The sequence below is a fragment of the Eriocheir sinensis genome, chromosome 8, assembly GCF_024679095.1.
Source record: "Eriocheir sinensis breed Jianghai 21 chromosome 8, ASM2467909v1, whole genome shotgun sequence".
NCBI lineage: Eukaryota > Metazoa > Arthropoda > Malacostraca > Decapoda > Varunidae > Eriocheir > Eriocheir sinensis.
Genome location: NC_066516.1, coordinates 24,492,480 through 24,518,416, shown reverse-complemented (window position 1 = coordinate 24,518,416; position 25,937 = coordinate 24,492,480). Strand labels below are relative to the sequence as shown.

The window sequence follows — 25,937 nt, the reverse complement described above, 5'->3', positions numbered from 1 at the left end:
AACTGGAGAACCAAGCAGCCATTGACCCTCGGCCGCGCTGTCTGGTGCTATTTTTGCCGCTGAGCTGAACACTTGCATAATTTATTGAGCACCGTCTTTCCAGCGGGACTTTCTGAGGCTCGCCCAGGATCAATAGAGAAGAAGCGACCTTTGACTGCAACTTGCTTCATACAACCTGCCCAGTGTGCCTTCCCTCCAGGCTGGGCCACCTGCTTTCTCCCCGCCGTGGCTCATCCGTGTGTGTGCCTCGTGAAGGAAGGAGGGAAGAGGATGGAACGTGTGAATCAATCTAAACTTTCCTTCCCTTTAACTTCGTCTGTTATTTATCGAGAGACCTGAGGCGGAGGGAGACGATGGACTTGCCGCACAAAATTCTGGGCAACCTCTACTAGCTTTGTCCTTTCTTACTTATCATTTATAGTCTCCCATGTCTACTTCATTCAATACACTTCCATTTAGAATTTCAAGGTTATGCATTATATACCTACTATATATACACTCATTAAACCTAGATCAAGAGCGCTGAGAAATTGAAAATCGTGAAAAATAACAAATACCTCAAAGATTTTTACTTCGGCAGAAAAGAGAGTAATGTTCATGGCTGTCACGCACGCCAGGGTCACTGAGGCACATGGACGAAAACACACAGGGAAAGAACCAAAAGAATCAAAGTAACACAACATATATCAGTAAACAAGCCCCAAACATCCCGCTCTGCCAGCTTTAATGTGCGTGTGTCGGCGGCCGCTTCATGTATGTTTTATGTAATCAGCGGAGCAGTGCCCTACAGTGGCGGCTTCATCGCCCACAACCATAGCACCGCGTCAGCCCCGCCACGCCTCGCAGGCCAGACACAGTCACCTCATTCTCGACTGACCTTGACTGCCGCGAAAGAGCCGGGCAGGTGTGAGGGAATGCCTGGCAAACACGAACACTATGCCTCAGTAATTACTTCCCCCCGCCCGCTCACCTCATGCCAACACTCACACGCTACCGCCACACTTAAGTTTAAAGTCTCACAGAGCGTGCAAACAGGAAAGTTGCGTCACTGAGATTGTTGCTGAGTGTTTGCCTTACAAGGGAGCAAAAACAACAGAAAAGTCCCTGCGGCGTCACACACACACACACACACACACACACACACACACACACACACACACACACACACACACACACACACACACACACACACACACACACACACACACACACACACACACACACACACACACACACACACACACACCTGTACCCCGCCATTCACACAACACTGAAAGATAGATGAACCGCGTTGAAAGCAAATATAAATAAACCACCGCATTTCACCGGGGATTTAACCCTTTCAAGACGGAGGGGAGGGCGCAGGGAAGGGCGTGGTGATGGCCAACAACAGCGGCTTCACAATACAACCCCTTTCTTTGTCCCGTGCAGCTGCCCCGGAGTGACCGATAGAAAATGGAGTTCAAGGCTACTCTCTCGCCATCAAAAAAGTGTAATTGTTATTGGAAAAAGTCGTGTTACCGCCTCGCCGCTCTGAAGATTCCTCCGCATGTGCTGGCAGGATGCAGGTGGCAAGCGTCGGTGCGTCCTGATAACAAATGTGTGTGTCTGTGTATGTGATATTACAGTGAATGCGTGCGTGAAAACTTCAATAATCTCCCGCAAACAGAGAGACGATTCTTATTCTCTTACAATGAACAAGCACACACATTACTCAGGGATAATGCCATATTTTTTCTTACGGTAAGGGCGGCAGCGCAAGGACAAAAATGGATAAATAAAAGCCCGCTGCAAATAAGCCCGCAATAGATAAGCCCGCTACAAGAAAGCTCACTACATATAGCCAATTACAAAAAAAGTTGACGAGAAAACTGTCCAAACACAAGAGAGTACAGCAATGACACACAAAGACAGTGGCTAATGAAAAGTGAATCTCTCGTGCATCACCTGAACCGGAGTGTGTGACGCGCCAAGTATTAATAGGCGATCGGTGACTATTCATGGCTTGTTTTCTCGAACGCTAATCCTGCTCGGCGTGCTGTGTTTGACGTTATGAAGATCGGAGCTTGGCATTCAGGCGAGGCGAGGAGCGAACACACGTGGGGGTTCGTCAGGTGGCAGGTGCGGCCTAATTAATACGCGACACCTGGCGGCTTGTTGGCTACTTGTCATGCGCCTATAAGAAGAGGAGGAGGAGTAGGAGTAGGAGGAGGAGAAGGAGGAGTAGGAGGGAAGTGGGAGAGAGAGGAGTGACTTTTCCTCTAGTTGTCTCATATCCCACCCAGCATCCACCCTAACGAGATGAAGAAGGAAACCATGAGTAAACTTTCTCCCTCGACTCCAGCTTCCGTCTGTTAGCCTCGGCGTCCCAGGGTGCACAAAGGAACACAAAGGAACACAAAGGAAGAACAAACAACAGCAGACCTGCTGGTCCTTACGAGGTTGTTTGTGACAAGCTACACTAACTATCTAATCAAAGGTGGAAGATGAAGGACAGCAAAGGCGAAGGCTCCTCCCCACCCCCCCATCCCTCCAGCCAAAGCTGGCAGGAAAGGAAAAAGAACCATGCAGCATGGAAAAACTGCATGGAATTTATGTAGGAAAGAGGAAAGAACTACCATTACTGCTACCACTAACCGGGCGATAAAAGCGGACAAGGACACCAGTATTCGAAAGAACTTAACGTTATTACGACAATGAGTAATATCTTAGTTGCTGGTTGGATTCAAAACACTTGTCTAATCTATTCTTGAAGGCCGTAACTGTTGTACTATCAACGACATCACAAGGTAGAGAGTTCCAAACGTTAACAACTCGATTGAAGAAGAAGTGTTTAGCTTCGTGCGATGAGAATCTTTTACCACTTATCTTCAAATTGTGATTTCTTCTTGTTCTATTTGATCGATCAATTCTAAAGTAATCTTCCGCATTAATATCACTGAATCCTTTGAACATTTTAAACACTTCTATTAGATCGCCTCGCATTCTTCGTTTTGATAGGCTGAATAAATTTACTTCTTTAAGCCTTTGTTCATATGACAAATTTCTCAACCTAGGAATCATCTTTGTTACTCTTCGTTGGACCCGTTCCAACTTTTCTATGTCTTTTCTGTAGTAGGAGACCAAAACTGTACACAGTACTCTAGACGGGGTCGAACCAACGAATTATACAGTTTTAATATTACTTTTTCCGATTTATTATTAAAGACTCGTCCGATGAAGCCAACCAATTTATTTGCAGTTTTAACTACCTCTGAACAATGCTGACCGGGCTTTAAATCGCTTGATATAGTGATTCCAAGATCCTTTTCTTTACTTACTGCAGAAAGTTGTTGGCCATTCATTACGTACCGAACGTGATTGTTATTTTTCCGATGTGCAACACTTTACATTTCTCAACGTTAAATTTCATTTGCCATTGATTGGCCCAACGTGCAAGTCGATCTATATCTGATTGTAAAGCTTTTCGTCGAGTATCGCAGTTACTTTACTAGCAATTTTGTGTCATCAGCAAATTTTGATACTTTGCAAGTGAGCCCATCATCGATATCATTAACATAAATTAAGAAGAGCATGGGGCCAAGCACTGATCCTGAGGTACGCCGCTTTTGACATCGAGCCAGTTAGATGTAACACCGTTTAGAACTACTCTCTGTTTCCGCTCAGAGAGCCAGTCCATAAGCCAATTGTGAATGTTACCCGAGATACCGTGCGCCAGTAGTTTGCTGAGCAATCGGTGGTGGGGACCTTATCAAATGCCTTTTGAAAATCCAGATATATGATATCTACTGATCTGCTTTCATCGAACACCTCAAAAATATAGTGAAAAAAAATCAAGTAAGTTAGTCAAACACGAACGTTTACTACGGAAGCCATGTTGCGAATTATTTATTATATTATTTTCTTCGAAGAATTTCACCATATTGTCGCGAATGATAGTCTCCATTAACTTACAAACAATAGATGTCAGGCTAATTGGTCGATAGTTTCCAGGATGAGACTTGTCCCCCTTTTTGAAAATTGGTGTGACATTTGCAAGCTTTCAATCCGACGGAACTTTTCCAGCTGTTAAAGATTTATTGAATATGATGGAGAGCGGTTTACACATTTGATGTTTGATTTCTTTTAAGACCCTAGGGTAATTTTGTCTGGACCAGGAGCTTTGCTTACTTTAATCTTTTCAATTGTGCGTAAATGTCACTTTCTACGATGAGCACGCCACTTAACATCTTTTCGGTCCTTCTAACCTCCGGCGGTTGAGGTGATAAACAATCTTCGTCGGTAAATACGGATGCGAAAAAGTTATTTAGGATTGTAGCCATTTCATTTTCATCGTTCGTGTGGTTACCATTTTCATTAGCAAGCGGTCCGATACCACAAGTGAGTGACTTTTTATTATTTACATAGCTGAAAAATTCTTTAGGATTAGATTTACTTGTTTCCGCTATATATTCTTCAAGATTTTTCTTGCTTCGTTTTATTAATTTCTTGGTTTCGCGGCGAATTCTGTCCAACTCTAATTTGTCAGCCTCGCTCTGAGATGATATGTACCTACTGTATACGCGTTTTTTAAGAGATAGGCTATTTTGAATTTCGTTATTCCACCATTTGGGTTTCTTCTTAGAAGCTGAACGTCTGTTACGATAGGGTACGCATATGCTTATGGCATTGTTCAATATTGTGGTGAAGTCCCCCCAAGATTTATCAATATCTGTTTCCGCCGTGATTTCAGTCCAGTCAGAATTATTTAGAATTGATCGGAGTCTTGCAAAATTCGCTCTCTGATAATCAGGCACCTTTTCTTTACTAGGAGGTACTTTACTTTCTTTCATATTGATGTTGAATGTGATTGTTCGGTGATCGCTAGAACTAAAAATTGGACCAACATTTACTTCGTTAACTAGATCAGCTGGTGCGGCAGACTGACTCTCCTCGCCCGCCAACACGCCGGCGGAGGCACCACATTCCCGGCACTGCAAGCCTTGGGAGGGATATTGAGGCGGGTGCTGAAGTGCGCGAGGAGCTTGGGTGACATAGTGGTGGGGTTGGGGTTTGGGTGAGAGTGAGGTGGTGGTGGTGGTGGCGTAGTGGCATGCCAGGCGTTCCCTCAGGACTCGTCACCATCCATATGCAAATAGGGAGGAAGGAGAGAGGTAATATTCGGTCACGTGATCACTCGGCGACCCTGAAACGGCCATACACCTTGAAGCCGGGCCCTTATACACACACACACACACACACACACACACACACACACACACAGAAGTAAGTAAAATATAGTAAAATTAAATAAAAAGTAAAAAAAAAAAAAATCATCATTACCATCTTTCCTCCTCCTCCTCCTCTCTGTAAGCAGCAGTATCCCCACGTCGCCACCCATCGGGGATTACACGCTACGAAGGTCATCGCCCATTTGGTAATACTGCAGCGGCAACGAGATGGAGAAGGGATGCGGGAGGGAAGGGATGAGAGGGCTGAGTGAGGCCAGGAATGTGAGGGAAGAGGGTAAAAATATGTGTGGGGTGAGAGAAGAGATTTAAAAGACATGAGTGGCGAGGGACTGAGTATGGTGTATAAAGTGAAGGAGTGGGGTGGTGAGTGGGATCAGTGTGAATTAAGGAATGGATTTACGCGGGGGGGGGGGGGGTATAGGAAGTGGTGAGTGGGATGAGACAAGCTATATGAGGTGGATGAGTGAGAATGGAAGGTTGTATTAGGGAATGTGAGACACGGGATAAGAGGGACGTAACAAGCTTTGAGGGGGATGAGCATTAAGGTAAGAATCTGACCGAATGTGAGTGGGATAAGGGAGGGATGTAACAGCCTACGAGCGAAAGGGATGAGTGGAACGTGGAAGATATACAAGGTCGTGAGAGATTTGTCGTTCTGTGATGTGAGGGGAAGAAAAAGTTGGACAGGTGAGGGAAGGGAAGGAAGGGAGAGCTGCTGTGATAGGTGCGTGGGCTACAGGTGAAAAGGTCGCCAGTTCGTAGAGCGAGGGTTCAGGTCACACTGTCAGTAAACCCTGCGAGACAGCTTGACATGACTCCCTCCTTCTCTCTTTCGACAAGCCCCCCCCCCTCCCCACCTCCCCAACCTCGCAGCACTCAGCTTACGACCCCAATCTAATGCACGAATAGTGTTTGCCATATACCTTACTCCACTGGCCAGTGTTTCTTTAACTTGGGGGCGTTAATAATTTCCACGGGGGGCGCGAGCCTTGGGGGGGAAAGTTGGAATATCTGTTGTTGGAATATTTATTATCCTAACAAGAACATGAGCAATATGCAAGGGGGGCGTGGAAGGATATACCCATTCCTAGAGGGGGCGTAGTACGTAGTAAAAAGTTTAAGAACCGCTGCTGTAGTGTAACGTCTTGGCGCCTCATCTCGTCCTTCGGCAGTCTTCACAGGCCCGAGATGAGGCTCCGTATGAGGCAACACGCACGGCACCTCTGCTCGCCTAAATACCTGGGGATCAACATCCCTGACAGAATATCATTAACCACGACAAAATACGAGGAGGACACTCTAATTACTCGCGAGGTCTGTCATGCATACGTCCCCAGACTAATCAGACCAGAGTGTTTGAAACGTTGGGCGAGTTGAATAAATGTCACAGTGATCCAATAACAAGTAACAGGGATTATTAGTGTCCCAGAGCCCAATAGGGAGGTAGCAGGTTGACGCATATCTTTTCCTGTCCCTTTTTTTTTAAGCTATGTTTTCCTGACCTTTTCCTTGTTTTCTTTTTTTCCTTTTGAGCTGGCTTCTTTACTGGGGAACAAAAGTCTAGTGTCACCGGCATCGAGGCTGAGGTTGTCCTGGTGGCCGGCAAGGGCACGGAGAATGTCGTGGTTTAGATAAGGGCTCTGCGGTAGGGGGACTCACCGTGCTACTGGTATGCGTACGCCCCCCTCAGCCACCCACTAACAGCTTCTCGAGGCTTACAGGAAAAGTGCTTGTTGTTTGTCCATGCACGCTTGCCGCAAACCAGAGCACAAAAACACAGAAACATACACACAATGACCCTTGCCCTGATCTCCCCCCAAAAACAAACATCACGACTTAGAATAACAAGATACAGAACGTTACCAATCCATTAACTGCCACTCGGGTTTTCACTCCCAGACTAGACCATGTAACTTCACTTCCATAAGAGTAAGAAAGGAGACGTTCACAATTTCACGAAAAGCACCTTATACCCTTTGTCAGAGGAGCCACTGAATTTAAGAATAGCTACGTTCCAAAATAGAATCCGTGTATATAAAAAGAATACACTCCCACTACACCAGTTTAATTGCTGTAATCCCTCGCTCCCATGCCACGGATCTTATTCATAGCGTCAGTCGTAACAGATGGATTTCATGAACCGTTTCAATCTACGAACCCAGGGAGGCGAGCTCTGTCATCAGCACGGCACACCTGCACTGAATCCTCTCAGGTGAGTTCAGGTAACCCGGATCAGGACGTAATTGGTTATGCGGCTCACCTGCCTTGTCCTCCCCGGCCGAGCATAAACAGGCGCTCGCTTGACATTCACAAACTCAACTGTATTGTTTGAGGCTCTCGTTTGGTGCTGGCGAAGAGCAGCGGGAAAGAGAAGCGTGCAGATAAAATACATAACTTTTAATCCGTTATATGATTAGAGTGAAAAAAACTGAAACAATGGTGAAGCTCAAGTACAAAGAATGCTTAGGCACCGAGAAAGTGTAGCCACCGTGAGAGGGAAAGAGACATGCTAAAAAAATTAACTTTACCTGTGTTAACGAAATAATTAATAAGTGAACCTCCCGTGGTTATTTAAACATTATTGAATCCCAGACACAAGTAATCTTCAAATACCTGTTCGAGAGTCAACGCACAGAAAAAAAAAAGTGATCACCGTGAGAGTGCAAGAGGCTGGCCGGCCGGCTGACGGGTGGGCGGGGCGGGCGGCTCAGGGTAGGCGGCCGTGCCAGGCCTAACACAAGCGACCGCCCGGTAACTTCCTGGCCGTGTCCTACCCCAAGCCTCCCTCTGCCTTATCGCTCGAGAATCTGCTACGGCTCCCTCCCTCTACGGCCTTACTGGGGAGCCTGATCATGGGTATATGTAAACCTCTAGAGCTTGAACGGTATACTGGGAAAATTAAACAAGGCGAAGGACAAGAACGTAGAGAATTGACTCAGTAATGCACCTTATCGTCTCTCCCTCCCCAGCCTCACTGATAAGCCTCGCCATACACAATTTTAAATCCTCACATATTACTCTTAAGGACTCGGAAAAGGAACATGTGTGGGGGAGGCACACACGGAGGAGTCGGTGCCTGTGATACACCTCCCTTCCTCTACGCCTACGGCGTCACCACTAGACCTGATCATAAACATATCTAAAATTCTACAATATATTACTTTCAAGTGTTAGGGTGAGGAGCATGATGAGGGACGAGGCATCATCAGCAACCCACAGAGTAGCGTACATCGCGTTTCAAACGGTCGCATTTGTATCTATAAACATGGCAGTTCATTCGCCGGTCTTTGATATGACCTCACTGAAAAAATAAAATAAATAAATAGCAGGTGAACAAAAAAGCTTTCACACGAGTCTCAGTTTTCCATTCTATTCAAATACTTCCCAGTCGACGAATTATTTCTCCACAATCGCCAAAAAAACATCCTCACGAGTCAATCATCACCCTCATCATCAGCCAATCAACGTGGAAACACACTAGTCTTCATCCTCTTCGCCTCATCAAACACGAGACGATTGAAAGAAAATTATATAAAGCGTCATAAATCAGCCGCCAGAATGGAGTAAATTACTGAAATCATCTTTTATTACACGAGCAAATTAGGGGCCACACATGCCGTCCTGGGTCATGCATTCCGTCGCGACGCGTTTCTTTTTTTCTCGAGGGCACGACGCGACGACTCTTGCGTCCAGCTGATGTGGCCACGCTCGCCGAAGTGAGGCAAATGAGGATAAAGTGAAGAGATGAAAGAATATCCTCACCTATGTCAAAGGTCATAGTCATCCTTCTGTTTTGTAAGTGATCGTTCCGACTCATTTATTTGTGTTCTCTGTATAAGACGTAGTGCAACCTCATCTGTATTAGTTTCCCTCTTCATCCTCCTTAACAACAGCTTGGCCAGTGTTCTCTTTCCGGCCCGTTCTTTATACAAAATTTCAATACACTAAAACACTGAAGTCATAAGCTTTTGCAATTGTAGCCCATTAAGAAACAAAAATAATATAAAAGTAGCTTAAAACAAAAAAATTCTATAAAACTACGTCTGAAACACTTAACAGCTGCCAGGCGATGTGCTTCAAGTTCAGACTGGCAGCGTGTCACCGTGCGACAAGCAAGAGAGACAGAAGGTTGGCAAGGCAAAATCTCGCCCTCCACACAGTCAACATTCCAGGGACGGCCGAGCAGTCCGAAATCTTAGAACAGCATCTGGAGAGGCTGCAACGCCGAGGCCCAGGCAGCTGCAAAGCTCCACAGGTTCGCATGTCTCCTCCAAGTGTTTCTTTCGAGTTGTGGCAAATTACGGTGCCCAGACGTCCTAATTTACTGTAATGGAAATCGAGTCGAACAGGACATCGAGGAGGAGCAAGACAGGTGTGATTCACCTGCAGAAAAACTTGCTGAGCAACGGTCGCCCCAGGTGACGCTGCGGCCCGGGGCGAGGAAGCCTCCCGCGGCAGGGCCAAGGGAAGCATTTCCACCCACAGTGAGTGGGAGTTATGTTTACCGCTGTCTCCAAAACAAATATATACCGGAAACTTTTAAAGATCTGCTTCATGGACTTAATTACGAATGACGACGTGATAATGATGCTGATCTTGGTGTTTTTATCGGTGTTGCTGGTGATCGCTGTGGTGTTGGTTTGTTTTGCTGCTAGTGATGTTGCTGGTGATGATGGCGATGATCGGCGCAGTAATAATCAATGCTCGCGTTGGTGTCCCTGATGACATTATTGTTGCCCTCTTACTGTCAGGACACCTTTCAGTGAGCACAAAACTGTGCTGCAAAACACTGAGGACGTGTCCTAAACTACCCCAGGGGCACGACAGCGGCCTGGCAGATGGACTGACGCATTTTGACTTCCAGACCTCAAGTGACATTTATGAGCCATGGTGTGATAAATATACAGGATCATCAGCTTCCTCCGAGGACGAGGACGAGAGTGCGATGAAAAGGTGGAGTGACAAGGGATGGTATGCACGGAGGAGTGGGATGAAAAAGACGGAGTGACGAGGGATGGTATGCACGGAGGAGTGGGATGAAAAAGACGGAGTGACGAGGGATGGTACGCACGGAGGAGTGGGATGAAAAAGACGGAGTGACGAGGGATGGTATGCACGGAGGAGTAGGATGAAAAGGTGGAGTGACGAGGGATGGTATGCACCGAGGAGTGGGATGAAAAGGTGGAGTGACGAGGGATGGTATGCACCGAGGAGTGGGATGAAAAGGTGGAGTGACGAGGGATGGTATGCACCGAGGAGTGGGATGAAAAGGTGGAGTGACGAGGGGTGGGATGAAAAGGTGGAGTGACGAGGGATGGTATGCACCGAGGAGTGGGATGAAAAGGTGGAGTGACGAGGGATGGTGTGCACCGAGGAGTGGGATGAAAAGGTGGAGTGACGAGGGATGGTATGCACCGAGGAGTGGGATGAAAAGGTGGAGTGACGAGGGATGGTATGCACCGAGGGGTGAGATGAAAAGTGCGTTACGCGTCTCTTCTCTTACCTGGCGTTGGGCTGGGCGAGCTTGAGCCTCATCTTGGCGTGGTCCTGTGCATGGTGAAGGTCTGGCTGGCCTGACACACACACAACACCACTGACTGTACACCACCACACTCAGCAGCACCACTCCCCTTACACCGCCCACACCACGGCGTACGCACACAGCGCACACCCACAAAGATAAAGATCAAGAGCACTGATTTTTCTTTTTTCCTGCGCACTCAAGACCATGGACAATGACCCACGACAAACAATCACCACAACACCTGTACGCACTCCCACACCGGCGCGGCACGAGGAGAGTGAAGGTGCACCGCCGCGACAGGGCTGCGAGGGGCCGGGGAGGACGCGAACAGGGACCCAGCAAACAACTAACTGTTCCCGCAGCTCGCCTCGCCGACGCACCGCCCGCCAGGTAGGTAGGTAAGGCAGGACTCCGGCCAGGCAGCGCTCAACCCTCCCAAACCTCGGGCCACCGCCGCCTCGCTGTTGCGTTTCGCTCGGCTGAAGATGCACTCAACCTCTCCCAAAAATAGAGCAAAGGCATGAGCAAGCAATAACGCATAAATGAACGCAGAGGAACGGTTATTTACCGAGAAAAAGGCATAAAAAATGACATGGAAAAGTAACATAGTCTTTCCAGAATGGTTTGGTCACCTTGCCTACCATCCTGCGAGTTGCCAGGCCGCATGGCTTCCCCGCCATGTGCATGACGCCTTCGCCGACTACTCCTTCAGGTTACCTTTACGCGAGAAGCCAAAAGTAATTATAACAACATAGCATTACAATCGGGACCGGCGGCACGTAGAGAGCGCAACTAGAGGAGAGACGCAGCGTCTTAAATGGCATTAGGTAACCGTGCCCGCGTCATCCCTCCCTCTACCCTCAGAAAATCATGGGCGCATTCCTTTGTTGTGTGAAGGAATGACTTACGTTAAAAACCCCGTCCTGGCCCACGCCGCCTCTTGACGTGTACACCGGGCCTAGGCTGAGGCCAGGTGCGTCTTCAGCAGACGCAAGAGACATCAAGGAGGGAGCGAGGCATTAGTGAGGGATCTGGGCATGGGTGGATGCGGGCGTGGAGGCAAGATGGAAGGGGAGGTGAGGCATGCGGAGTTGGGGGTAGAGGGGGGGAGGGGTCAAGGGAGAGCCTAAGGAGGAGGGTATATAAGAGGGAGGGAGAGAGGGAGGAGCAAGAACCGACGCGGTATGGAGGTGAGTCGTCAGTTATCTGGTTAAAGGAATTTGAATCATCTTGTGGAGATGACAGCGAATTAAAGTTTTGGAGACCCTTGGTGTTCACCACCTCTGGAGGAAACAGGACACCCCCTACCCCCCCACCCACCCGAATACACACACGAAAACATTATTTACAGACGGAGGCAAATAAGGATGAAGAATGTTTGGGTGCTATACAGACCCCTCGCCCAGCATCCACACGTCACTCTTCCCGAGGGTCGCCCTCAGTGTAATCCAAGAAACGCTTCGCCTCACGAGTTAACGAACAAAGAATGTGGACGCTAGGTCGGAGTCGCCCCACCTTGGCCCTGTCCCCCTGCACTCCCACGCTCCTTCCCGCGTGATCCAAGTCTGCGGGAAGCACGCCCCGCACCCCGCTCAGGGCACAGGCATATTGACCGGCTGCATACATTCCCGCCGCCTGCACCTCGCCAGCTCGATGCCGTTACTATAATTAGATGCATCGTGACGCGAGGCTAATCCAGGAATGGTAGAAGTTGCAGCAGACAGAGAACCAGGAGGAGAGATGAAACTTCAACCTTAGCCCGAGCAAAATGGAGTACACTAACAAAAAAAGAAGTGGAGAAAAATAATCCGGGTCTTGCAGTGGACTAGTGATGACTGATGATGATGACGCCACAATATAGAAGGTTTACGGTGCCAATTAAGGGTATTTGCAAGTGGAGCTCCGTGCTGATGAGCTTCCAGGGTTAAATTCACCGTTGATCCGAAGCCCTAGTTGAGGCGCCTCTCCAGGGACGGGAAAAAGCGTAACGTGATAGTAGTGACAGTAAATAAGATGTGTTTGCCTTAGCCTTCGTGACGGTGTAGGGGCGCCGAGTTTGCCTTCCGTCCCTCGGGAGCATAAGGTAAGCACGCGTGGGTGGGCGGCAGGCACTCTCTCTCCCCTCCTCCTCCCCTCCCCTCCCCTTCTCTCTCTCTCTCTCTCTCTCTCTCTCTCTCTCTCTCTCTCTCTCTCTCTCTCTCTCTCTCTCTCTCTCTCTCTCTCTCTCTCTCTCTCTCACACACACACACACACACACACACACACACACACACACACACTCTCACACAACGTGAATATTAATTAATATAAGCTTCATGTTGTCATAGATAATCGGATGAAGTGAATCAAACTATTAACAGTGCCATTACAACATCCGGAACACTTTGCCAATTTATAGGAATATGAGTTCAAATAATGTTATCCAGGGATTTATCTGCAGCTGTTATTCACACAACACATGTGCGAGGTAATAAGGCCGGGTGATTTAATGAATGCATTTACATGTGTTAAGCTGTCGTAACTTTCACACACCCAGTCTTCGTAAAACACCAGTACCCAGACTTATCCCCAGTATATAGTATAAACTAATTTTTTTTCCTAGCCCTCCATACCCATTTGCCTAACGCAAGACCATGACGCACAGACATGTATTCTTGGTATTGCAAAAATCGACTGTTCCTTCACGCGACCAGCCTGCAACGCCTCAACGCCCGCACCTCCTCCTACTAAAGCTGCTTCATATCCGCGATTAAACTTTCATGGAATTTATAATGTGACGATATTCTTTGTTTAATAATGACAGCAGAGATTAGCGGCTGCTTCCAAACCGAGAGAACCAGACCGCCTCCTTTTCCTAAAGAATGTACTCTTTAAGTAGTCCTTTATCACTTTCACGGGGTATTAAAATGGGTTGATAAGAGTATCCAAAAAGGTTATGTGAAATCAAAGCTATTAGCTCATTGTTTATAGCCGTCCACTTTTCTCTGTCTAGGGAACACTGGAAGATAAAAGCCGCCAGTATTAGGCTAATGCTGAAAACGGGAATCAGCGTGACTTGGCGTTGAACTTGATGTTTTTACGGCCAAAAGACCTTAAGAACTATGGCACTAAAGGTATCCGTATAGCTGTCTAACACTTTTTGTTTCCCCAAGCCCTCCATCCCGGCAGCCGTCCCAGCCCCGCCGTCGCCGCTCCATCACCATGTAGCAGCTATGCAGGGAGGGGCGCCGGCCGGGCAGCACGGCCTGGCCCAAGGCACCACCAGCTGCTCAGTTATTACAGCCTCCTCGGCGGCCCGGCCCACCCCCGCCACCCCCACCCACTATCTCCAGGCTCCAGCTTACAACCTACTTCCTCTTCACTGCTCCACCCTCATCCTCACACCCTTTCCACTACGCTGAACGCCACTCTCTCCACCCTACAACCTCCTCCCTCTTCACTGCCCCACCCTCATCTCATCCAGCCCACCCCCGCCACCCCCACCCAGCTACTCCATCCCATAACCTACTACCTCTTACCTGACCCACCCTCCCCAATACCCTGCACACTCATACTCTCCACTACAAACGCTCCACCCAACCTTCTCCACACAATACTGGACTCACACTATCACGGCCACCTACCCACTCCAATGCACTCCCTCACTCCTAATCAGGGTGCTCTTGCCCTAGCGCCCCCACCACTGAGGGCGCCCACACAACCGATCACTGTCATCCGTCGGTCCCTGCTTCAAGTAAACACCGCCACAAGACAAGGCGACGCCCTGGACGCACTTATGACAATGCTTACACGTAAACCTGGAGTTGTGTGTGTCTGGTATGTGTTTAGGGAGCAGCAGGAAGCCAGGTCGACAGGTAAACAGAGGAATGGAAAGGTAAACAAATGGTAGAAGAGAGAGAGAGAGAGAGAGAGAGAGAGAGAGAGAGAGAGAGAGAGAGAGAGAGAGAGAGAGAGAGAGAGAGAGAGAGAGAGAGAGAGAGAGAGAGAGAGAGAGAGAGAGAGAGAGAAACGTGGTGTTAGAAAAGGAACCTGTCAACAACTTATGCAAACTTTGAGTGCGTGTGAGTGGCGGGAGCGGGCCAGGGCGCGGCATATGTAGGAGGGAAGGGTCATGCAGGTCCCGCCGCGGATGGTGGTGAAGGAGGAGTGGAGAGAGCTAGAGGGAGGGTGGCGGAGTGCAGGTCGAGAGGGGAGAGAGACCCTTTGCTGTGTCTCAAGTTCTCAAGGGCGTGAAGGCAGCGTGACTTCGAGGTGAATATATAGAGACTGCAAGGGAGCTAAGTACTCATGAGGGGGCATCGTTTCAGTGTTCTCAGTGTAATCATACCACTTTTTTTCAGGATTACTGCCAGGGCAAAATACAACATTGACACAAAACACAACTAAAACACAAACCTACATAAAACAACCTAAAACGATGCCGTAGCGTTGCGGCGGAGAATGTGTAACTTCTCTTATTATGGAAACACTCACGGCTTCGGCTCACAAAGTCTCAGGAAGCGAAAGTCCAGATCTGGTGGAATTACGGTGTTTCCTTTCCACGGCTGCCCCAAGGCCTTGCTGTTGCTGCTGTTGTGGGGATGCAGCTTCACTTTACACTTCATAAATCAACGAATTTTGGTTATGAGCGTACCCGGTCTCCATGCAGTTTCTTGTGGGCCCTCTGCCTACCCACGCGCCCTGAGGAACCGTGAGCAAGAAGACAATGATCACTATTTGTAGACACTTCCGCCTCTCACGTCAAATATTTCCAAAGGCCAAAACGGACATGAGTCGGGTTCCTATGATTTTTTTTTTTTTTTTAGGTTCAGGGTATAGAAGAATGGTCAGATTATCACCAAGGTATTAAAACTATCCATGGAAATGCTCAAAACTCCTACGAAAGCCTTCTCAAATATGTGTACATGGCCGCTAAAATGTTTAAGAGCATGACTGGGCCTCCACACCGCGCCCCTTCAGCCGAACACATCCTCCAGGCGGCGGGGCGGCAGACTCACGCCGTCTCATCGCTCCGAGGGGTACTGGAATCGTTCAAAACCACAAACTCTGCGATCATTGTTGCTATCCCCTCCCCCGGCTGGACACCATAGCAACGGGGATTTCGTTGGTATTCAGGGAAATTGGTTAAACAATTATTCATAAATATTTATAGCGGGAAGACCATTAAAGCGGATATATTTACGAAGGCCTCGCCAGTAATAGCACTTTGGGTGCGAAAATGTATTATTTCTATGAATTTACTTTTACTCAGCGATACAGCAACCCAGGGAGGGAGTTTTCCGATAGCCGCCACTCGATAACCGTTATACCGTCGTCGTGCTCCTGCTCCTCCTCGTCCGTCTGGTCCATGCCGTACGCTGCCTTTCTGCACGGCCTCGGGGTTTCGGAGTCCGGAAACCTACACTGTTCTTGCTTTCCATGGTGGTCACGAGGCGGCCTCTGGCATCAGGCTGGAGGCCAAACTCGTGGCTTACAGGAAGGGAACACATGAGGCCCTGATGACAAAAGCTGCAACACGCCGCGCCGCTGCCTCGTGGCTCGCCGCTTTGTGTTGTTCTTAATGATCATTAGCTTTCACTTTTTGGTCCTTTTTAAAATATTTCAAACTTAAACAAAATCTGATTTTATGCTATCATTGAAATTTTATCATGCTATTTTGTATACAGTTATTTTGAAGCCACTCCGGTATTTTTGCACGAATAAAAGGTTTGAGTTTGAATACAACTGTACTGAAGGACTCGCAAGAAGGTCACCTGAATATTATCCAACTCGGAAAACAAAGTGAGGGGCGAAAATTGAACAGAGTCGTTTTAGAGGATTGAAACTCACGTCCTGTTATATCAGTGGCTGTATACAACAACTAACACGAGCATGACAGCCAAAGGCGGCCTAAGCAGAGGTGAAAATACTACGAGGTTCCGCTGCCCAGGCTGGAGTAGTGTTGGAGGGCGGCCAACTTTATGCAGCCACTCGAGAAACAATCCCGCCAAAAGTTACGGGACCGCCTGAGTCAGCGAGGCCAAGTCCTGCATTCTCCTGCCCTCCATCCCGGGGTCGCGGGGTCTTGGGGCGGGTTAGGATGAGGACAAAAGCAAGAACAGTGACGTGACAATAAAGGAAGACACTGAAAAAGACAAATCAAAACAAGAACGGTCGTGACAGTAAAGGAAAACAATGAGAAATATAAATAAAAAAAGACAAGAGAAAGAACAGTGGTGCAAATAAAGGAAAACAACGAATAAGATAAAAAAAAACAGGAACAAAAACAGTGAGGTACAAATGAAGGAAAACAATGAAAAAGAGAAATAAAAAAAGGAGCAATGAAAGTGAAGTGGAAATAAAGGAAAAACAATGAAAAAGAGAAATAAAAAAAAAACAAATGAAAAGTGAAAATATAGGAAAATAATGAAAAGAGAGAAATTAAGAAAGAAAAACAAGAACAAGAACATTAAAGTAAAAATACAGAAAGGAATGAAAATTAGAATGAAAAAGAGGAGCATTAAAACAATCACAACCACAACAGCAAGGCCTTGGGGCAGCCGTGGAAAGGAAACTCCGTAATTCCACCAGATCTGGACTTTCGCTTCCTGAGACTTTGTGACCCGAAGCCGTGAGTGTTTCCATAATGAGGGAAGTTACACATTCCCCGCCGCAACGCTACGTCATCGCTCAGACATGCTTCTCTCTCTCTCTCTCTCTCTCTCTCTCTCTCTCTCTCTCTCTCTCTCTCTAGTTTTCATTCACTATGAGTTTTAAGCCTCTTCCTCACGCTTGTACTATTTACCGCATGGCCTCCTTACAAAACATACATTACTTGCTTCTCCTCTTCGACTCTTCAATAACCCAACTTCCTTTCCATTGCATTGCCGCCGCCGCCGCCGCACTCACCGCCGCACCCCTGCATCGATAACTGTCAACGCCCCACCTCGCCACCAGATCCTGAGAGGCGATAGAGGCCAAAGCAGAGTCAACACTATAGACAGCAGGCCGAAAACACACATTTCTGTCTTGGCTGCTCAGTTTCCAATATTCCTTTTAATGATACAAACTGCGTGAATACGTGTTTGGATTGTAAAAATCAGACGCAGTTCATGGCAAGATATTTCTGAAGATATTTTTAAAGGAGAGACAGCCGCAACAGCCGCAAGAATAGCACGGAATATTATCTTTCAACACACGCGACAGCAGGAAGCTACGACATTTCCGATTTCTGAACAAGCTGCGGGCTCTCGAGGCTAGCGGGGCGGGGCGAACCTTTGCCTTGCTTTGCCTACCGAGGACGGAGTGTTATCAGTGAGTCATGCGGCCGCTGGCTCCCCCACCGCGAGCCTTGCATACAGAGGCACAGCGCCGAGCCGAAACCCTCCCCAAGGACGCGACAGTGACACGGCCCCGCGCCCCCTAACCTCACATGCAGGCACGCAGTCACCCCTGAACCAATATCCCGCCCCCAAGAACACAAGATATGAAATACCAGACGAAAACGTGAGCCATGTCTCCATGTTTTCTCTATCTTTCGCGCTCATTATCTATTCCGTCGATCTGAGGAGAGAGTGATACTTTTTTGCTTGACTGTGCACGCTTGAAGTACTAACACACGTACCTGGTGCTCTGGCCACGCCCACCTCGAGAAGAATTTTGTACTCACCTGTAAAGAAAAAAAAGTGATGTTAGAATTTTGAACATAGAAATGCAGATACACTTACAAACACAAAAATACAATGTGTGTGTGTGTGTGTGTGTGTGTGTGTGTGTGTGTGTGAGAGAGAGAGAGAGAGAGAGAGAGAGAGAGAGAGAGAGAGAGAGAGAGAGAGCAGTAAATTAAAAGATAATCACTGTTCCGAAACATAATGGCCTGGAGGAGATAGCCCGGACGGTGTAGCTGAAGATAACGGCTGGGCGGAGTGGAAAGAAGAGAGGGCGGAGAAAGATGGAAAGGGGGGAGGGGAGGGAGGGGAGGGGAGGGGAAAGATAGAGGGAGGTGAGGGGAAAGGGAGGGAGGTGAAGGGAAAGAGGGCGGGAAGGATTGGGAAAGGAGGGAGGGAGGGGAGGGAAAAGAGAGAGGGAGGGAGGGGGTAACAAGGAGGAAAGGAACATAAACATCACTTACCTTGTTAAGATATGAACAGACTTTGAAATTGTGTGGAAAAATAAAGCAGAGGTGACTGAGGAGGAGGAGGAGGAGGAGGAGGAGGAGGAGGAGGAGGAGAAGAAGAAAAAGAAGAAGAAGAAGAAGAAGAAGAAGAAGAAGAAGAAGAAATAGAAGAAAAAGAAGAAGAAGAAGAAGAAAAAAAAGGAGAAGAAGAAGAAGAAGAACAAAAACAAGAAGAAGAAAAAGAACAAGAGCAAGAATAATAATAGTAATAATAAGAAGAGGAGGAGGAGGAGGAGGAGGACGAAAGAAATGAGTGGAGCAAGAGAAGCGAAAGACCGGAAAAGAAAGTGAATGAACGCTGTCAAGCAAAGAAAGAGGAAAAAGATGAGGAAATAACCGGAAGATTTAGAGAGTGGGAGAGACGGAGAGAAAGGGAGAGGAAGGAGAAACAGGAAATCACGACTAATTGATGGAGACACGAGGAACGGGCGGAAGGGCTGACGTGTGACTGCAGGAAGTGGCGGGGAAGTGGACTAATGCTCTGGGGAAGGAAGGCACGCGAGTAGAGAAACACCAGTGATTATTAACCTAAGATACGAACACAATGACAGCAACACGCAAGAAAAAGGGAGCAAGACTTAAAATAGGTGTGAACTCTCTCTCCTGTTAATCACACCTAACCAACCCTAAGATAAACAGACATCGCATAATCTAACCCTGTCTTACCAACCAAACCTAACCTGACGTGAGCTATTATGACCTAATCTAACGGCAGACAAGCGGAGAGGTTTAATTAATAGGTTTGAACCCTTTCCTACCAGACTCAGCGAGATGGTTCCAAGCTTGCTGCAGTGCTGGCAAAAAGGAGGAGGAAGAGCAGAAGCAGGAGCAGGAGGAGGGATAATCAGAAGTAGGAGGAAGACAACTCAAAAGAAATGGGATTATGTGCGATTAGGAGCAGACTAAGGCCAGTGAGGGCTGATAAAGGACCCGTGAAGCGCAAAACACGTTTCTAATCCCCCTAACCTAGTCTTGCGAAAAAAATATAAACGGGTCGCAAAGAAGGGCAATAAAGAAACGGCAAACACACACACACACACACACACACACACACACACACACACACACACACACACACACACACACGCACAAATAAGCCGTGCCACCGATGCGGGAGTCTGATCGGAATTGCCTCTTGCTCTCAGACACTCCACTCTATCCGTCCTTATTTATTTTCTCGTTCTCTCAAGGTCAGAGTCAGGAGAAAGAAGAGAGGTCAAGGGTTTGGAGGAGGAGGAGGAGGAGGAGGAGGAGGAGGAGGAGGAGCGGAGGCATCGGGTGACAAAGAGGAGGAGGAGGAGCGGTGGCATCGGGTGACAAGAGGAGGAGGAGGAGAAGGAAGAGGAGAAAAAAGAAGAGGAACAGAGGCAGAAATAAACGCGGATGAGGATGGAGATGAGGATAAGAAGAGGAGAAGGAGCAGAGGCGTTGACCGAGGAGGAGAAGAGGGAAGAGGAGGAGACAAAGGAGGAGAAAGAGGAGGACAAGAGAGGACAAGCTGCTTTAGATATTTTCCCATACACACACACACACACACACACACACACACACACACACACACACACACACACACACACAGGGCACGTATAGACTGTATGGCCCCCCTTTGGCGGTGCCCGAGGCGTTGGTTGCCCACAGATGCGTGACAGGGGAAGGGGCATTCGTTCTCGTTGACTTTATCTGCATTATCAGTTTATTTTTTCCCTCTCACTCTTTTCCTCTCCACTTATCTACTTCCCTCATCTCTTCACTCGTCCTCAAGCTCCCTAACCCCTTCTTCTCGTCTCCTCAACTCCTCTCGTACCCTCATTAACCTAAGATACGAACGCCATGACAGCAACACACAAGAAAAAGGGAGCAAGACTTAAAACAGGTGTGAACTCTCTCCTGCTAATCACACCTAACCAACCCTAACTTAAACAAACCTCGCATAATCTAACTCTGTCTTACCAACCAAACCCTCTTGCCTCACTAAGCCTCCTTCTCCCTCTTCTCTCACTCTCAACTCTTTCTTCTACTCCCCATTACTAATCTTCCTCCACTCCTCGGCACCTTCTCATTCCTCTTCTCCACTTCCTGCCTTTCTTCCACTCCTATTCCCTCATGTACAAGTTTCTAACCTTCTAAAGTCTAAACCACTACCTCCTCCCCTCTCTCCCTTCCTTCTCGGCTTCCCCTCACTCCTTTACTCCTCCTTCTGCTCCCTATTACTACTTCTCATCCACTCCTCATTCCTTCTCTCCACTCCTCCACTCCACTCACCCTCTCGATCCAAGCTCCTACTCACTGACTTTTTATTTTGCTCCCCACTACTCTTCATCCACTTCTTAATACCCTCTCATGCCTTCTCTTCATTTCCTGCCCCCCTTAACATTCCTCCACCCCACGCATGCTCCCACTCCAAGCTCCTGACCCTCCATACCACCACCTCCTCTTCTCCTTCGCCCTATTTTCTCTGCAGCTCTTCCTTGCCTCCCTCTCTCTCTTCCTTGTTATTGGCCTGTGTTCCCTCGGGTCCTCGTTGCCACATGTTTCAGCGTAATCTAATCCTTCGCCTCGTTTGCAGCCTGATCCTCCTCCTAATTTCCTTCTGTTCTGCTTTATGATCGCGCTTTCCTGTGTTACTGCGTCCCTGCTGCTGCTTGCCCGCTGAGCCTGACTTATACGAAGCACGGTCCCAAAGCGTTACGTATAATGGAGAAGATAAGGTTGAAATAAGGAATGGATAAAGTTAGGTAATGAATGGGTGAGGAATTGAGAGGACGCCCGGTTATGTAGGCTAATCATTTGTCTCATTGGGTCATAAGAATGTTAAGTGATTTTGAGAATAATTAATGTAGGAAAAAATGTTGTGCTGAATTAATGTTTTACGAGGATTAGTATCAAGGATTTTACCTGTGTGTTTGTCCCTCCGTCTGTCCGCTTGTTTGTGTCGGTGTGACTGTTTGCCCGTCTGTTTGTCTATCTGTTTGTGCTTGACTGTCTATGTATGTTTGTCTGCTCTCTCTCTCTCTCTCTCTCTCTCTCTCTCTCAACATCCAGTGCTTACCCAGCGTTTCTTTAATGCTCAAATATTAGCATTCATACAACAAGATGCATATTTGATGAACGGCTGGCTGACTGACTCTCTCTCTCTCTCTCTCTCTCTCTCTCTCTCACACACACACACACACACACACACACACACATGGGTCTTAAGTTTGGCAAATACTGTAAATGTTTGTTTTATTATCTTCCTTCCATGGCTCGGATTCGTTATCGTTCATTAATCATCCTTACAATGGACGCAACACGATACAACGAATGGATTAAACAACGACTCTCCTACTGATTGGATTTAATTAACCAGAAGATTTAATTCAGTATCACATCGCTATTCTGTGTGTGTGTGTGTGTGTGTGTGTGTGTGTGTGTTACAGTAGGATATCAATTGTATGCCTAATTGTGTATGTGTGTGTGTGTGTGATATGGTATTCATTATTCTGACAAGAAATCTTAGCAATCACGCACCAATAATGGGTCGTGCTGGGAACTGTTCGTGTTGATCTGTAACTGCAATTGGTCCATTAAGCGTACCTACTGGAATTTAAAAGAATCACACAATGATCTTAAGACTTCCCTGCAGCGCCGCCGCGCCTTGGTGTCGAGCTTTAAGGCTTCGTCCACCCCCCCCCCCTCCCCCACCCCGACCGCCCATCGCAGGCACCAAAGTTTCGTGGTTGCCTTGGTTACTCCAAACTCCGGGTCGTGCTATCAATGACGTGCCGGCCTGTCTCAAGCTGACGACTCACCCCACGAGCTGGGGACTCCACTTTCGTGGGTCATGTCGAGGGTCTGGCGCGCCGAAGATAACACTGCAAATTCTGAAACCGCCAATAACGTCCAAGTCGTCACAGCGGACCACGACATTCATGACATTCACGACATTCATGACATTCACGACATTCATGACGTTCACGACATTCATGAAGAAAATATTTTACTTGCAATTATAAGCCGATATAAAAAATTAATAAGGGATCCCCCGACGACACACTCATTAGTAAGTCAAGGCAGCAAGTATGTAAATGCAGAGTTACACTTTATTGATAAAATATATTACGCGAATATTATTTTTACTTCGTGATACGGCCACAATACCATGCCCGTGATGGATGAAACAAGTTGAGCCCGGTGCTTGTCTATCAATATACATACATACATACAACCACACACACACACACACACACACACACACACACACACACACACACACACACACACGTACGCACACACGCACCTGTACCTGTGTGTGTGTGTGTGTGTGTATGTGTGTAGATATAAATAAGTGAGTAAAAGCTGCGTGAGGTTTCAAATATCAACTTTTTCTCTTTTTTTCGGTGCATTTACTTTACGGTGCACAACACACACGAGCAAAACATTGGACCCAGTTGCGAGGGAAACTCAGAGTTCCCACGCCGCCGGCACCGACAGTTCCCGCACACGCCACTTCCTGGGTCTGCCCCATCATCCCTTTTCCTCGCCTCCCCATCATCGCCTCGCATTAAAATTAACTTCTTAATTCCACATGACGACCCCTTCACCCGTAACCTTGCTTCCTCCTCTGCACACTGATTCCACCCCCCTCCGCCCCACCCCTCATGGAGCAGACCACGGGACGCATTAGTAGCGGCACACACAGCCTCGGGCGGGGTCCAGTGTGGGCCACGGGGGCGTCATCACCGCCGTTATTACGGAGCCCCGGCGGTAATTATCTTGTTCAGGTGCTCCACGGCCAGACCCACTCCCTTCCGCCTCCTTGCCTAGCTTCCACGACACACACACACACACACACACACACACACACACACACACACACACACACACACACACACACACACACACACATTCCCCTTTCTCCCACCACAATAGTGCAAGACCTGAGAGAAAATAGTTCGTGAAAATTACTTTATTTACATCTGCCGCCCACACAGGAACAATGGCGCCGGGAAAGAAATGAAGAGAGCAGAGGGGAAGGTGAACTGAAGGGAAGAGAGGGGAAAGTGAAATGGAGAGGAGAGGGAAGGTGAAATAAAGAGAAGAGAGAGGAAGGTGAAAACGGAGAGGAGAGGAAAAGTGAAATGAAGGAAACAGAAGGTAAGGAGCTATGGAGAGGAGTGGGGAAGGTGCATTGAAGGCAAGGAACAGAGAGGAAGATGAAATGATATGACGTGAAGGAACGGTGGAATAAAGAGAAGGGAGAGGAAGGTGAAATGGACAGGAGATAGGAAGGTGTATTGAAGGAAGGGAACAGAGGGGAAGATGAAATTATATGAAAAGGAGGAGAGAGGTGAACTGGACAGAAGGGAAAGTGAGATAAAGTGAAGAGAGAGAAAGGTAAAACTGAACACAATCACGCGATGAGAACGAAAACCCTACTGCAAAAAAAAAGACTAAATAAAAACAAATAATAATAACAGCCAGCAATGAAACAACACAGCACGCTACACTATTCACAGAAACAATAAATTCACTTCGAGGAATTGCGTAAAGGCCAGAGATGATATCAGGGAGCAGGTGAAGTCCGAGAGAACAGAGAGACGGAGCCAGCGCGAGAATGTGACCCTGATACAGTGAGGGATGAGGACCGGACGGGAAGGGACTGAGGGTCGTATTTTAAAACATTTCGTCGCCCAAGTTCACATATTTGACATGGCTTTCGTAGAGGCTGCAGGACTTTTCAGGGGTAGTTTTATGACCCTGGTGGTAGTTTGACCCTTCTTCTGTGCCATGAACCTTAAAAAAACACTCATGAAAAGCAGATTGATCCCCTCTTTGACCTTTAGAAATAGTTGATGTGAGAAGCGATGGTGTCTTAAAATACGGCCCTGAGGCTTGGGAGGGACACTGATGCCCGCCGGAACCTCATGTTAAGGGGGGATTGCCTTAAAATTAAAACATATACATTTACTTAGTCTTGCGATAAATAAATAAGAGTTAGGACTTTGTTTTAAGTTAGGGGATGTTAAAAGAGAGAAGAACAATGGTTTAATGGAAGAGGTACAGGAAGAAAATGGGGTTAGGGTTACCGGGGATGAGGTTTAAGGGGGGCTACTCTAAAATTAAAGGAAATGGAGCCAGGGTTGCCTTAAGACGATCACTGAAACTATTCCCCGGTAAGTACTTGACCTCCTGCTGACCCACTTTTCCCCCATACTCTTTCTTCTTCCCATTTCCTCCATTCTCCCTTTCCTTCACAATGACTGACCTGCATTCCCCTTTTCTCCATCCCTCCTTCTTCCCATATTCTCGATCCACCTTTTATTTTTCTCCCCTCTCCTCCTCCTTCTTCTTCCCATACACTCGACACTCCCTTCACATATTGACCTCCTGACTTCCCCTTCTCTCCTCCCCTCTCCCTTCTGCCCTTATCTTCGTCCCTCCCTTCCATAATCACAGTGAGCGCTGCTTTGCTCATCCTCCTCGACCTCTTCCCTCCCTTTGCCTCCCTCCCCTTCCCTTGAGTCCGCTGTGTCTTGTGTCACCTTCTAGCGCGCCCCGCAACCATCTAGATAAGCCTTCCACTTACACCAATTATCCTCCTCCTCCGCTAGGAACAAAAATATGGCGCATCGAAGCAGAGGAAATTAGGGTGAAGCAGCAAGTGTGAGGCGGTATGCAGTATGAAGAGGTGAGAGGTGGACGGTGAAGGTGACAGGATAGGGATGGAAGTGTTGACGTGATGGTGCAGAGTGTGTGTGTGTGTGTGTGTGGGGGGGGGGGGGGAGAGGCGGGGGGCACGTGCAGGAGGGAGATGACAGAGGATAAGGAAGAGGAGTGAGTTGCAGTGATGAGTAAGAGGAAAGGAGTTGGTGGAGAAAGCGATGGTGGTGGAGGGGAGTGGACGAGTCGGGAAGGAAGGAAAGGGGAGTTGGTACTGGTAGGAGGGGGTGGCAAAGAGTGGAAGGAGTGAGAATTTGTCTGTTGGAAAGAAGGGAAGCAACGAACAGGTGGACAAGGAAGGCAAAGGAGGGGGGGGGGGACTATG

At 47.8% G+C, this 25,937-nt stretch overlaps 1 protein-coding gene across 3 annotated transcripts in view; it reads right to left on the bottom strand.

Annotated features, from left to right (window-relative positions):
- Positions 1-25,937, bottom strand: part of LOC126995740 (uncharacterized) — a 298,135-nt gene that overhangs the window by 227,491 nt on the left and 44,707 nt on the right. The window contains exon 1 of one of the 3 annotated variants that reach the window (XM_050855617.1): positions 10,735-11,153. The exons of the other annotated variants lie outside the window; for them this stretch is intronic. Within the exon in view, the coding sequence (XP_050711574.1) occupies positions 10,735-10,766 (32 nt within the window). The 5' untranslated portion in view covers positions 10,767-11,153. Of the gene's footprint in view, positions 1-10,734; positions 11,154-25,937 lie in introns of those variants that run through there. 3 annotated transcript variants of the gene reach the window in all.